The sequence below is a fragment of the Schistocerca piceifrons genome, chromosome X (genome assembly GCF_021461385.2).
Source record: "Schistocerca piceifrons isolate TAMUIC-IGC-003096 chromosome X, iqSchPice1.1, whole genome shotgun sequence".
Taxonomy (NCBI): Eukaryota; Metazoa; Arthropoda; class Insecta; order Orthoptera; family Acrididae; genus Schistocerca; species Schistocerca piceifrons.
In genome coordinates this window covers 365,162,233-365,176,340 of record NC_060149.1, presented here as the reverse complement: position 1 = coordinate 365,176,340, position 14,108 = coordinate 365,162,233, and the positions used below count along the sequence as shown (strand labels likewise).

At 39.8% G+C, this 14,108-nt stretch overlaps 1 protein-coding gene across 1 annotated transcript in view; it reads right to left on the bottom strand.

Annotated features, from left to right (window-relative positions):
- The window catches only part of LOC124721980 (catenin delta-2), a 193,089-nt gene that overhangs the window by 99,642 nt on the left and 79,339 nt on the right, over nucleotides 1–14,108 (bottom strand). The window contains 1 exon segment of the mRNA XM_047247147.1: nucleotides 4,058–4,183. Within this exon segment, the coding sequence (XP_047103103.1) occupies nucleotides 4,058–4,183 (126 nt within the window).

Genomic DNA, 14,108 nt, shown 5'->3' with positions numbered 1-14,108 from the left:
AATGATGTGTGTCGCTATGGATCGGAGGAAATCCTCTCTGGCTTCCGGCGGCTATCTGATTTGGTGAAGACTGCCAGTCTCGCTAGCGGGATGAAAGCAGAGCTCACCATCTGCAGCATCGTCGACAGGACTGACTGCGGACCTTTGGTACAGAGCCGAGTTGAGGGTCTGAATCAGAGGCTGAGACGGTTCTGCGACCGTGTGGGCTGCAGATTCCTCGACTTGCGCCATAGGGTGGTGGGGTTTCGGGTTCCGCTGGATAGATCAGGAGTCCACTACACGCAACAAGCGGCTACACGGGTAGCAGGGATTGTGTGGCGTGGGCTGGGCGGTTTTTTAGGTTAGATGGCCTTGGGCAAGTACAGAAAGGGCAACAGCCTCAGCGGGTGCGGGGCAAAGTCAGGACATGCGGGGACCAAGCAGCAATCGGTATTGTAATTGTCAACTGTCGAAGCTGCGTTGGTAAAGTACCGGAACTTCAAGCGCTGATAGAAAGCACCGAAGCTGAAATCGTTATAGGTACAGAAAGCTGGCTTAAGCCAGAGATAAATTCTGCCGAAATTTTTACAAAGGTACAGACGGTGTTTAGAAAGGATAGATTGCATGCAACCGGTGGTGGAGTGTTCGTCGCTGTTAGTAGTAGTTTATCCTGTAGTGAAGTATAAGTGGATAGTTCCTGTGAATTATTATGGGTGGAGGTTACACTAAACAACCGAACTAGGTTAATAATTGGCTCCTTTTACCGACCTCCCGACTCAGCAGCATTGGTGGCAGAACAACTGAGAGAAAATTTGGAATACATTTCACATAAATTTTCTCAGCATGTTATAGTCTTAGGTGGAGATTTCAATTTACCAGATATAGACTGGGACACTCAGATGTTTAGGACGGGTGGTAGGGACAGAGCATCGAGTGACATTATACTGAGTGCACTAACCGAAAATTACCTCGAGCAATTAAACAGAGATCCGACTCGTGGAAATAACATCTTGGACCTACTGATAACAAACAGACCCGAACTTTTCGACTCTGTATGTACAGAACAGGGAATCAGTGATCATAAGGCCGTTGCAGCATCCCTGAATATGGAAGTTAATAGGAATATAAAAAAAGGGAGGAAGGTTTATCTGTTTAGCAAGAGTAATAGAAGGCAGATTTCAGACTACCTAACAGATCAAAACGAAAATTTCTGTTCCGACACTGACAATGCTGAGTGTTTATGGAAAAAGTTCAAGGCAATCGTAAAATGCGTTTTAGACAGGTACGTGCCGAGTAAAACTTTGAGGGACGGGAAAAACTCACCGTGGTACAACAACAAAGTTAGGAAACTACTGCGAAAGCAAAGAGAGTTCCACTCCAAGTTTAAACGCAGCCAAAACCTCTCGGACAAACAGAAGCTAAACGATTTCAAAGTTAGCGTAAGGAGGGCTATGCGTGAAGCGTTCATTGAATTCGAAAGTAAAATTCTATGTACCGACTTGACAGAAAATCCTAGGAAGTTCTGGTCTTACGTTAAATCAGTAAGTGGCTCGAAACAGCATATCCAGACACTACGGGATGATGATGGCATTGAAACAGAGGATGACTCGCGTAAAGCTGAAATACTAAACACCTTTTTCCAAAGCTGTTTCACAGAGGAAGACCGCACTGCAGTTCCTTCTCTAAATCCTCGCACAAACGAAAAAATGGCTGACATCGAAATACGTGTCCAAGGAATAGAAAAGCAACTGGAATCACTCAATAGAGGAAAGTCCACTGGACCTGACGGGATACCAATTCGATTCTACACAGAGTACGCGAAAGAACTTGCCCCCCTTCTAACAGCCGTGTACCGCAAGTCTCTAGAGGAATGGAGGGTTCCAAACGATTGGAAAAGAGCGCAAATAGTCCCAGTCTTCAAGAAGGGTCGTCGAGCAGATGCGCAAAACTATAGACCTATATCTCTTACGTCGATCTCTTGTAGAATTTTAGAACATGTTTTTTGCTCGCGTATCATGTCATTTCTGGAAACCCAGAATCTACTATGTAGGAATCAACATGGATTCCGGAAACAGCGATCGTGTGAGACCCAACTCGCCTTATTTGTTCATGAGACCCAGAAAATATTAGATACAGGCTCCCAGGTAGATGCTATTTTTCTTGACTTCCGGAAGGCGTTCGATACAGTTCCGCACTGTCGCCTGATAAACAAAGTAAGAGCCTACAGAATATCAGACCAGCTGTGTGGCTGGATTGAAGAGTTTTTAGCAAACAGAACACAGCATGTTGTTATCAATGGAGAGACGTCTACAGACGTTAAAGTAACCTCTGGCGTGCCACAGGGGAGTGTTATGGGACCATTGCTTTTCACAATATATGTAAATGACTTAGTAGATAGTGTCGGAAGTTCCATGCGGCTTTTCGCGGATGATGCTGTAGTATACAGAGAAGTTGCAGCATTAGAAAATTGTAGCGAAATGCAGGAAGATCTGCAGCGGATAGGCACTTGGTGCAGGGAGTGGCAACTGACCCTTAACATAGACAAATGTAATGTATTGCGAATACATAGAAAGAAGGATCCTTTATTGTATGATTATATGATAGCAGAACAAACACTGGTAGCAGTTACTTCTGTAAAATATCTGGGAGTATGCATGCGGAACGATTTGAAGTGGAATGATCATATAAAATTAATTGTTGGTAAGGCGGGTACCAGGTTGAGATTCATTGGGAGAGTGCTTAGAAAATGTAGTCCATCAACAAAGGAGGTGGCTTACAAAACACTCGTTCGACCTATACTTGAGTATTGCTCATCAGTGTGGGATCCGTACCAGATCGGTCTGACGGAGGAGATAGAGAAGGTCCAAAGAAGAGCGGCGCGTTTCGTCACAGGGTTATTTGGTAACCGTGATAGCGTTACGGAGATGTTTAATAAACTCAAGTGGCAGACTCTGCAAGAGAGGCGCTCTGCATCGCGGTGTAGCTTGCTGTCCAGGTTTGTAGAGGGTGCGTTTCTGGATGAGGTATCGAATATATTGCTTCCCCCTACTTATACCTCCCGAGGAGATCACGAATGTAAAATTAGAGAGATTAGAGCACGCACGGAGGCTTTCAGACAGTCGTTTTTCCCGCGAACCATACGCGACTGGAACAGGAAAGGGAGGTAATGACAGTGGCACGTAAAGTGCCCTCCGCCACACACCGTTGGGTGGCTTGCGGAGTATCAATGTAGATGTAGATGTAGATGTAGAAGTTTTGTGAAATACACCACCAGTATAAAAGAATTTTGTGTAACCATTTTAGAAGTTTCATTATGCACAGAACTTAAGATATGTAATAATCTGTCAAGAAAAGTTGAGAGAATGAATGACACAAAATGAAGTTCTGAAATTTCTAAACACTATATCTCTGACTTTGTCTACTGCATCGTTTCCATATTGAATAACTAATCCACTCACACACACTTTTAATATGGTTCTTCCTCATACTAATGCCTTTATGAAGGCTAAATCTTAACCCAAGATGTGGTGATTTTTTCCTCACCTTGTTTTGTTCCAGGATGTGCTAAGGTAAGTAAACATTTTGTTAATGATAATCTAGTTTCTGAGAGGTGGAAAAGTATTCAACTTTCAATGAATATCTCATTATTCTATCTTTAGTGCCCACCTACTGGAGCATACTTCCCAATGCATCAGCACATAGAATGAGAAATAGACAAAGAGAGAGAGAGAGAGAGAGAGAGAGAGAGAGAGAGAGAGAGAGAGAGCGAGCAGGAAGGGGGTGCAAGGAAGGGGGGGGGGGGGGAGAAGAGAAGGAAAGAATGAGAGTAATTCTCACGCCTCCAGAAAGCCAATTCCACTCAGTGGTCTTTGTTATGGAAATAATATGTGCACAGGAGAGTATCTACAATGTGCTACCTACTCACACACCAGTGATACAATTTTTCATAAACAGGAACCTTTTCCACTATCTACAAGACATTGATGTCTTCCACCCTCCTTCTTCCCCTCAAATTCAATTTATCATTTTAAGATATAAAATGTGAGTTACATCCATGACATTAAAGAATGAAACATACCATATCTATCTACAGGTGCACCAGGTGAAGGTGTTATTCGGTAATGTTCCTGACGACCAGGCATTAATGCAGAGTCCAGTTCATCGTACCCCGCTTGGGAATAAGGAGCTCCTTTCCGCAAATAATCTGAAATTTTTAATGAAATATGTGGAAGTGTGAAAATTTTACAGACTTTAATAACTACTTATGTAAGTCAAAGGTACCTAAAAGACAAAGTGTCAATGCATATTGTATCAAATGCTGTTCCAAGTGTGCCAGAAGAACTTCCATCACAAATCATTTGGTGTGAGTAATTTCAATATTTTTTTCCCTTCAAGGTGAAACTATTGCATTTTCAGTCAAAATCTTATTTTTTATACATTTTATACATTCAGTTCAGGTCTCATCAAATGCAGTCTCCATAAAGCTCTGAAGACTGACAGTTACAGTTTCAAGCTTAACAATAAAATTAAGTTTTACACACTACAACACATTCTTCAAAATAATTTTTTTTGCAGCACAAGAAGATATATCTCCCACTGCTGACGATTTAGTACCATTCAGAGCTCTGCTGTAGAGCAGCAACAACTGTCACAATAATACATATTTTTTTAATCTGGTCACTTGTTCATCAAAAAATTTCAAATAATGTAGGCAGAAAAGGATTTTCAAAATGAAACTACAATCATAAATAGGGAAATAACTTGCAAGTGCACACCAATGCCCAAGCCCAAACCCAAGCCAACACATCCTATGAAGGAAGATCAGTATTCTAGGAAATGAAAATTTTGTCAGTTCAAGCACAAAAGTCCATATAAACAAATGATATTTTCCAAACAGTTTTCAAACTAGAACATATTTCACATACAGACTTTTTTCACAGGAATTTTTGAGTAACAAATGACAGGACACTGTTTCTTGCTTTTGCTTTCGGAAAGGTGTTATAAGAACAACAGCTAGTGCCTTGTTGGTCACTTGGAACTTAAGGTGGTCCAGAACTGTAGAGATCATCCACACACTACTACAAGTATAAGGCAATATCTCGTGCACACTTTCATTAATTGGTGGGTTGGTTGGGGCCGAGGCCGATACCACTATCTGGCCAAAATGAACTCAGAAGCCAAAACTGAATTCACACTGGACCTGAAGCACTGTGCCATGTTCTCTGGTGCTCTCTTACAGTAGCATAGAGATGCATTAAGAAATGCAGTGCAATAAACGAAGATATACTGAATCTGACAGTGACCTTTGGGAATACATATTGTGAATTGCTGCATATTGTAAGCTGACAAATAGTGAACAACTGAAACATTCAAATAAACAATAAAATAAAACTATTTCATAACAATGCTAAACAATTATAGACATTTGTCTTGGACTTCATACAATGTAGAGCACAGGTCCATAACAACATTATTGTTTCAAATGGGCATGTCTGTCACCTCCCAGAATACTGATCTTGGCTTCACACTGTCAGGTATGCTGCATTATATACATTTCATCCAGAGTTTCTGAAGAGCAACAGAACAGTGGCGTTTAAGTGGTGTATAGTTAATAATGAACAAATGAAGTGTTATAATAATACACAGGCACACTGATTGGTACTTGAATTTTTTGTTTCCAAAACATTAACAGAGTAGTTGTCAGTTCAATAGAGCACAGTTAGTTTGCACTAGTATTGCGACACCAGAAACAAAAACCTAATAAGACTGATGCCCTACATATGTTCTGAATTGAAGCACAAATGATGAAATCTGCAGTGTACTTTATGACAACCTATTCCAGTGTTATCCAAGAGAATTTCAGAATTCTGCCTCTTCCTTTTCTTTTTATAATTTTTTTACTAGTTTTGCACGGTCAAGAATCGCCCCCCGTTTCGTTCCACTGTCACTGGCATCACTACCAAAGGTACCACTTTTTTCTTTTCCCATGACCATATTTACGAAATGAGTTGTTTCTGCATTCGATGAAAAGAAAATTAATAACCTCTGTCACTTCATAATTGACATTTTCCTACTGTGTCAATTAAGAAAAAGAATGCCTGTTCAAAAGTAATGCCTACAAATTTTTTATGCGAAAACTATTCAAGCTTTTTACATAAAACAAACTTTATTAACATTCTATGTCTTTATTCTTCAAGTCTTCGTATTTATTTCTCAACACAGTCATCCTGCTGACAAACATATTTCTTCCAACGAGAGAATAGTTTGTTGATAACGTCAGTGTAGAAGGTTTGACTTTTTTGATGAAGCCACATCACCACCTTTGTGTGCACTGCTTCATCACTATCAAAGGAAAGTCTTCAAAGGTGCTATTTCAGTTTTGGAAAAAGACGAAAATCGGACAGGGCCAAGTCGGGACTGTATGAGCATGATCAATGACAGTGAACACAAGGCATCAGATTGTCGCAGCACTCGTGTGTGGTCTGGCATTGTTGTAGTGAAAGAGAGGGTGCTTAATGTGTGGACAAACTCTTCAAATTTGAAACTCAATTACAACTGTTTCTCATGTGCCAACATTGTTATGTTACGCATCACCATGTTACCCACTACAATTTGGAAAAACAGAGGATTGCAAATTTGTAAAAATGAAGAATTAAGATGCAGAATGTTAATAAAATGTTTTATTTAAAAGCTCTAAGAGTTTTCAAATAAAAAAATTAAGAGGCATTACTTTTCAGCATACACTCTTATGTTAATACGGAGGCTCAGCATAGCATTATTAGTGCCATAATCAGTTTATATGAAAATTAAATGGAGGAAGATGATAGTTATTGGTCAATACAGGTTAATTATCTAACGATTTTACACACACCTTCTCTTCTATCATATTTACTTTCTTTCCTACACAAAGGACAGGACCATCAACAAAATTAACTTATTGACTACACTTTATGATTACTACAAAGTACTTTTAATTTTGTAAACATGTAAACAAAATAACTTTTATTTGGCATTTGATCATTTTTTCTGTCTATCAGAAAATCGCCAGGTCACCATTCACCATTAATGAATAATGTTTTTCCATTACAGACATTTTACATGTTTTATCAATATAAGCCTTTCCAGGTAGTTCTACAGAGTTCTGTTTAGCTAAACCTAGAATTAAATGTCACTGGGACTGGCACCAGTCAACCTATAGTCTGACTTAAAGTAGCTGTCACTCTGTATTTAAGCTCCAAAGTTGCAGTGTTGTTGCATTAAATACGGTCTACAGGCAGCTGCCACAGTGTATCACTCTCCACTGTGATAGAAAATCATTTTAAAGCCTCTATCTTTACCAAAAACCAAGTAAAAACCTCTCAAATTCCGATACGATGGCGAGTCAAAAATCTGTACTTAATTTTAATTACGGAAAGAACTACATGAATTTTTTTGAAACAGATTAAATTTTCCCCATTTGTAAACAGCTTCAAACTTCTCATGTCATATCTCAAAAACTAATGCACTCACAGCCATACTTTTTCTTTGTTGATTACTAAAAATCTTGCTTGGCTACAAATCTTTTAAAATTTTCATATTGCACTGAGTTTCCTACATATCTGCTTCTGAAAGTAGCATTTTTATGCAATTGCGTCAGTATTTAGCTTGAAATAAGTATGAAGTTTAGTCTCTATGTCCTATAAAAATGAAATAAAAATTCTGATTTATAAAAATTCTGATTTACGTATAGTATCACTCTCAGTGGTATTTGTAAGCACGTCAAAAATATTTTCTTAATTTTATTTAGGATTGGTGTTATATTGGTCATTGAAACAGGAGAAATTTTCATGCCTGCGAAAGTTTCCTTCTTATCTCTGAATATCTTGGAAAATACTACACACTTGAAATGACGTCTTTGTGTCTACATAAGGAGATGAGGGGACCTGGTTGAGGGTTGGGTTGGATTGTTTGGGGAAGGAGACCAAACAGCGAGGGCATCGGTCTCATCGGATTATGGAAGGACAGGGAAGGAAGTCGGCTGGGTCCTTTCAAAGGAATCATCCTGGCATTTGCCTGGAACGATTTAGGGAAATCACGGAAAATCTAAATCAGGATGGCCGGACGCAGGATTGAACCGTCATCCTTCCGAATGCGAGTCAGTGTGCTAGCCACTGCACCACCTCGCTCGGTGGAGCTGGTTGAATAGTATTCCTTAGTCTCCCAGCAGGAAATAAAAATTCATCAAAATAAAGTCTCTCTCTCTCTCTCTCTCTCTCTCTCTCTCTCACACACACACACACACACACACACACACACACACACAATTTAATGGAGATGACATCCATTAAAGTCCACTATACTCTACATACTAATCAGACAGTGGGAAGATGCCACTTCATTCAGAGTCATAGTCATAGTGGAGCTATCAGTGTCTCTGCTAAAAGTGACAGATATATCAAGTCAAGGATGCATTGTTTAACACACCTTCATTGTTCCACGCTTCCTGTATCACTCCTTTCACATGATCCACTACCTTCTGTCGCTTTTCTGGTGTCACTTTTTCAACAACCTTTTCAAAAGCTGTTTCACTTCAGTCAACAAAAGGTTTTTATTTTCTGCAGCAATTTGATGTCTAACCTGAGCCCAAATCAGTTCTACTGCATAGAAGTGGCAACGGTAGGGAGGCAAACTGAGCACTTTGTGTCCACGTTTTTTTGCTATTCATCCACAATGTAATCAGGGTTCCTTGACTTGTGTTGCAACATAAGTTATAATAATTCTGCTGCTGTCAAGGTACTGTCAAATCGTATCTTACGCTTCTCTAACCAGCAAACAATCTCTTTTTTCTTCATTTGTGGATGCCTTGTCTTATATAACCGAACGATATGGAGTGTTATCCATGACAATTATGAAGTTTTTCATTAAGTTTTGAAGCACAGTCTCTTCAAACCATTTTGCAAAAGTATTTTGGCTCTTCTCTTTGTGGTAGCCTGAGGTCTTGTTTGAAGTGAAGACCAGTAAAAAACCAGAAATGAAACCTTTTGAATTTTTGGCATGTGCTAAAATTATTCTTTTTACTCTGCCGATTGGAGCTACCATACTACTGCTGATGGTATTGTTTGTCCAGCTTTTTTTTTTCAAACCGAGTCCTGCATTCACCCATGTTTCATCAAACCAAAAAATATCATCAATTTTGTCCATACTAATTCTCTATGAACGTGCCATGACCATGCTGCAATATCTTGGCATTCCATTGACAACTTGTGGTCAAAAATGGATTCACAGTGGAATCCTAACTTTTTTACTACTAGTTTACAAGTCTTATTTACTATCCTGAAATAGGTCCACTGCTACAAAGGTAGCACGTGCCTTTTTGGGCGTTGACTACTCCTTTCTCAAATATTATGCATATATCTGATGACAAATTGCACCTTTGTGAAAAGAGTTGAGATTCGTGACCCTATTTCCTTGCAGATTCTTATCACTGATCATTTGCTGATTTGCAGAGCAGCTGCAGTTCAATCCACCACTTTATACAAAGGAAAAAAGAGGTCCTTTTCCCTCCCTCCCCCCCCCCCCTCTCTCTCTCTCTCTCTCTCTCTCTCTCTCTCTCTCTCTCTCTCTCTCTCTCTCTCTCCCCCCCCCCCCCCCCTCTCCCTCTCCCTCTCAGAGCACTGCCTTGTGGAAAACACGAATTCAGATGACTGACTGCATTTAATCACGACCACGTCTGACACTCTTTCAAAGTTTTCTAGGTGTGGGCAGTCTTGATCTACCCCTCTTTTGACTAGTTTCATCACTCATTGTAAGGTACACAAAGCTGGAAGACACACAAATCTCTCACTACAACAGCTTGCTGAGGACTGGCTGGCATTATGCTTTAGACAGCGCAGCACAAGTGACAACACAGTGGGGGCTGAGAATGCCAGTGGTGGCGAAAGAAGTGCAACCTGCTACCTGTCAAGTGGCAACTACTTTAAATCAGACTATTGTGACCAAGAAAACTTCAACAACAATATTAAACAACTGAAAATCTGGGATACATTAATATTGGTAATTTGCAATTTTTTAAAATGTCAACCCCTTGCCGTCCTACCTACAGCTTAAAGAGACTAACGATAGTAAGATATGTGTGGAGAAGTTTGGTTGAAATTGCTCCAGCCCTTCCAGAGCCAAGTTGACACAAACATAAACCGCCATCATACCTTCATACATATACATATATTATGCAAGGTTCCGTTAGCCATATCAAACTGAAAATGTGTGTGGGAATTACTGAAGTTTTGAGTGAGATGAAGATACAGGGTTCATCTTTGGCACACTAGCACATAGAATGTCACAATGTATGTAATGCAAAAGAAGGTTTCCAACCTATTCTGTACATGTTTAAGTTGACTTTTTCTTTACCCAAGCAAGAACAAATACATCAGATAGAAAAGCACTTAAAAATTAAACTAACTGATGCTTCTTGTGCAAATCAGAAGAATTATCTGACTCACCTATTGTTTGTCTGCTGCACAGAAACTTGGGAATGGTTTGTTATATTTTGAATTATTATGAATTTCTGAAAGCTTATAACTGTCGCAAATGATTATTTTTTTATATATATAAGGCGTGGTAAAATGTCAATGGAACTCTGTACATGTACACACCGTCGGCAGGTATTTACACGATTAGAGTTGCAATTCTTTGTAACAAGTAGAGCGGCCACCAGCATGTATTAGTGTTATTCATGTTTAATGTTGTTAGCATGCATGGTTGGGTATGAAGAGGCACAAACAGAGACAGATGTTGAGTGATCACTATGAGACACATGGAGATGCTGGGTACCTGTGTGAGAGCATTGTCATGTGCTGACAGGGTTTTGAAGGGGCCTCATTGTGGGCCTCAATTTAGCTGAATGTTCAAATCATAGAGTATCCAGATTTGTGGGGAATTTGGATGTGATAGTGGCCCAAATGTGAGGACAGGCATCATCAAGTACCAGTTGACCACATCTGACCATCAAAACGAAGATAACCATATTGTGAACCAGGTACATCGTAGTCCCTTCAAAATCAGTGCATCCCATCTGAGAATACGCAATGGACTTCATGCAACATTCTATGCCATCCCGCACCAAAGGCCAGAGACTAACAGCAGTTGGTCTGGGGAATTACTGTCCCAGTCACAGCATACCATTAAAACTGGCTACACCTGGAATAGTGCCACGTCCAAGAATTGTGGACTGCTGACGAATGGTGTCACACTGTGTTAAGCAAAAAGATAGGGTTCTGCACTACTGTGGGTGAACATTGTTGGGGAGTATGGTGGTGACAGCAGGAGAGGTTCTTTCCTTCCAAAGCTATGGACAACATAGCTATGTTACTCCAGGCATTATAGTGTGGGGACCCATCAGGTATTACTTTAGGTCACATCTGTTAGTGATCTAGAGAACTCTGACAGCACAATGGTATGACATGAACAACTTGTGCCCTCATGTGTTACCTCTTATGTGACAGTATTGTGGCCCCAGTTTTCAGACAATGCTTTTCCACACAGGGCACACATATCTAAAAACTGTATACATGATGTTGAGGTACTCAGTGGCCAGCAAAGTCCCCAGATCTGTCCCGGATAGAATGTGTGGGACGAGCTTGGATGTCAACTCCGTTCAAGTGCCAATATCCAGGACCTGTTACAACAGTTGTCAGCCTATTTGCTTCGGGATAAGCATTTTATGATACCCTCCTCAAACAAATCAGTGGATGCGTCCAGGCCAGATGGGTGTAACATCTCACTGATGAGTGGGCTCATTCTGCCATTTTTCTTTTTATAAATTCTACTCAATCTTGCAATTTAACAGTAGTGGGAAACTCGTGTTGCAACATGTTAATGAAGTCACTACATTCTCTAGATGATTATCTAGTGTTGATTCCCCAAGCGCCCATGTTAATACAACTTAGAAAATAATAAATGACTGTTCTTTAGCAATATGTGTGAGCAAGACTGTAATCACTAACATATTAGCTGTTTATAGCTGTGATCCCTAGACTTTTGTTATTAATGACAGATACGAAAGAATGCATAGCAACTTTTGTGGATTGTCATGTGCCTATAGAAGAAACTCTTCCATTAGTTAAGGAAGAGTTCTGTTCAGAACTGGAACTGATAATAGGTGCCATTCTGAATAACTTCTGCAAACTCTACATTGGCAATATGAATACCAAGACTGGAAGACCGCACTCAACAGCTGAAAGAAACCATTGACATGAGGGGAATAATGACCATGCCATCAGATTTATCAGCTTTGCAATCAAAAGAGATATTTAACGGCAGCGATAACTTCAAACATAAGAAAATACACAAAGGGATAAAAGTGTCACCGGCTGGTACGACAGAATCAAACAACCGAACTGCAATGCTTTAAATACAAAGAAAATTCACAGAATTCATTCAAACAATGATATGAGACATCATCACTCAGCAAAATGTGTTCTAGTTACAACACATTAGCTGTGAAACTATATACACTCTGTCAGTTTTAATGTCCTTATAATCCTTGGCCATAATTCAACACTGGAAATTATAATATCAACAAGACACCATGAAACTGTTGAAAAACATCATGGCAGAACTATCTCCACATTTAATGGTAGGAAATAATCTTTCCAACACACAAGCCCCTTTGGGTATCTCCCATACACTGGAAATAAAGGTGAAGAGTGACACACATTATTAATTTCTAACTACTGCCAGGTCATTATGCACAGTTCTGGTATAATTTGCACCATCCTTACATACACTTGGCAGTGACTAAGAGGTTTGGTAGTTGTCTTCTGAAAAGAAGTTCATTCTGCACATCTCACATCCAACTGCGACTGAATAAACACGTCATTCGCTAGGGTTTTTTGTGCAATCCTCTTCAACATTCTGAGACCTTTTTTTTTCATTTGTTTGTTGTTTATCATTGTGTTTGGTCATTGCAGACGTCACATGACATCCATTCAAGTTTTTTGTTGATCCTTCCACTCAGTTTTTTTTATTACAGAGGCCAACCGGCTCTCTGACCGAACACGCTGAGCTACCATGCCGGCGGACCTAAACTGCTGTGGTCTGATTTTTGCTCTCTATTAGTATGAAAGTGACCAGGTTTTGTCACAGATCTTCCATGCTGCACTGATATTGCACAGTAAATCTCAACATGAATAATGCACCAGCGTAATATTAAACACTTTCTTTAAGTGCACAATTTAAATTTGCCCTAGCCAAATGGAACAAGAGCCTTCCACACTGCTTCATGTGAGCCTGACCAAATGCACAAATGAATAAACAATTTCCACTGCATAGCGGACCAGCACCTGTATATGGGGTCGCTGACTGACGTCTGCTTACAGCATATTGAATCAATGTATATTATTACACTGCAGGAATCTAATATGCACAATGTTTCTTTATTGAGACTACAACTTCCTGAAACATCTAAACAGAATATTGCACCTTTGCCAGTACTACTTCAAATTAAAATATTTTCCAGTCAGGAATCCTTGATATACTCCAGATTCAGCTCCACTCTGTCTCACATTGGCAATTGTTCATCAGTTACTTCTATCATATAAATGTGATGCCAGCAGAGTAACATCAAATTTATGTCCTCAAAATACACAAGGATCTCCAATGATCTGCTGATGCAAAGTGCTCCAGTATGAACACAGCTACTAATAGCAAGCGACTGCGGTGCCAAATCTGAAGTACTTATCAAGATGCAAAATCACAAGGACCATGTGCGCTGCCCAAACAAAACTGGATGCATCATGTTCCACATAGTGTATGGCACCTCTGGAGGCAGGCAACCTGCCAGAGACTAGTACACATTACTTTTAGTAACTGATTGTTCTGGAAAATTGGAGTTCTCATTAATTAAGAAAAACTGTACATATTTGGTTACTGACAACAACAACCATAAAGTAAAGCACTCATTGTCTGTCATACAACACACTGATGCTATTTATTATTTCAGATATATCAAGTACTAAATCCAGAGCCATTACATTGTCCAGGTGCTTCGGCACATCACAAAAACAAAGACCCACAAGGACAACAGGCAACAGAAAATCTAAGGCAGAGGTTACATACATATAAGAAGGGGTGGTGGAAAGTGAAATTTGTGG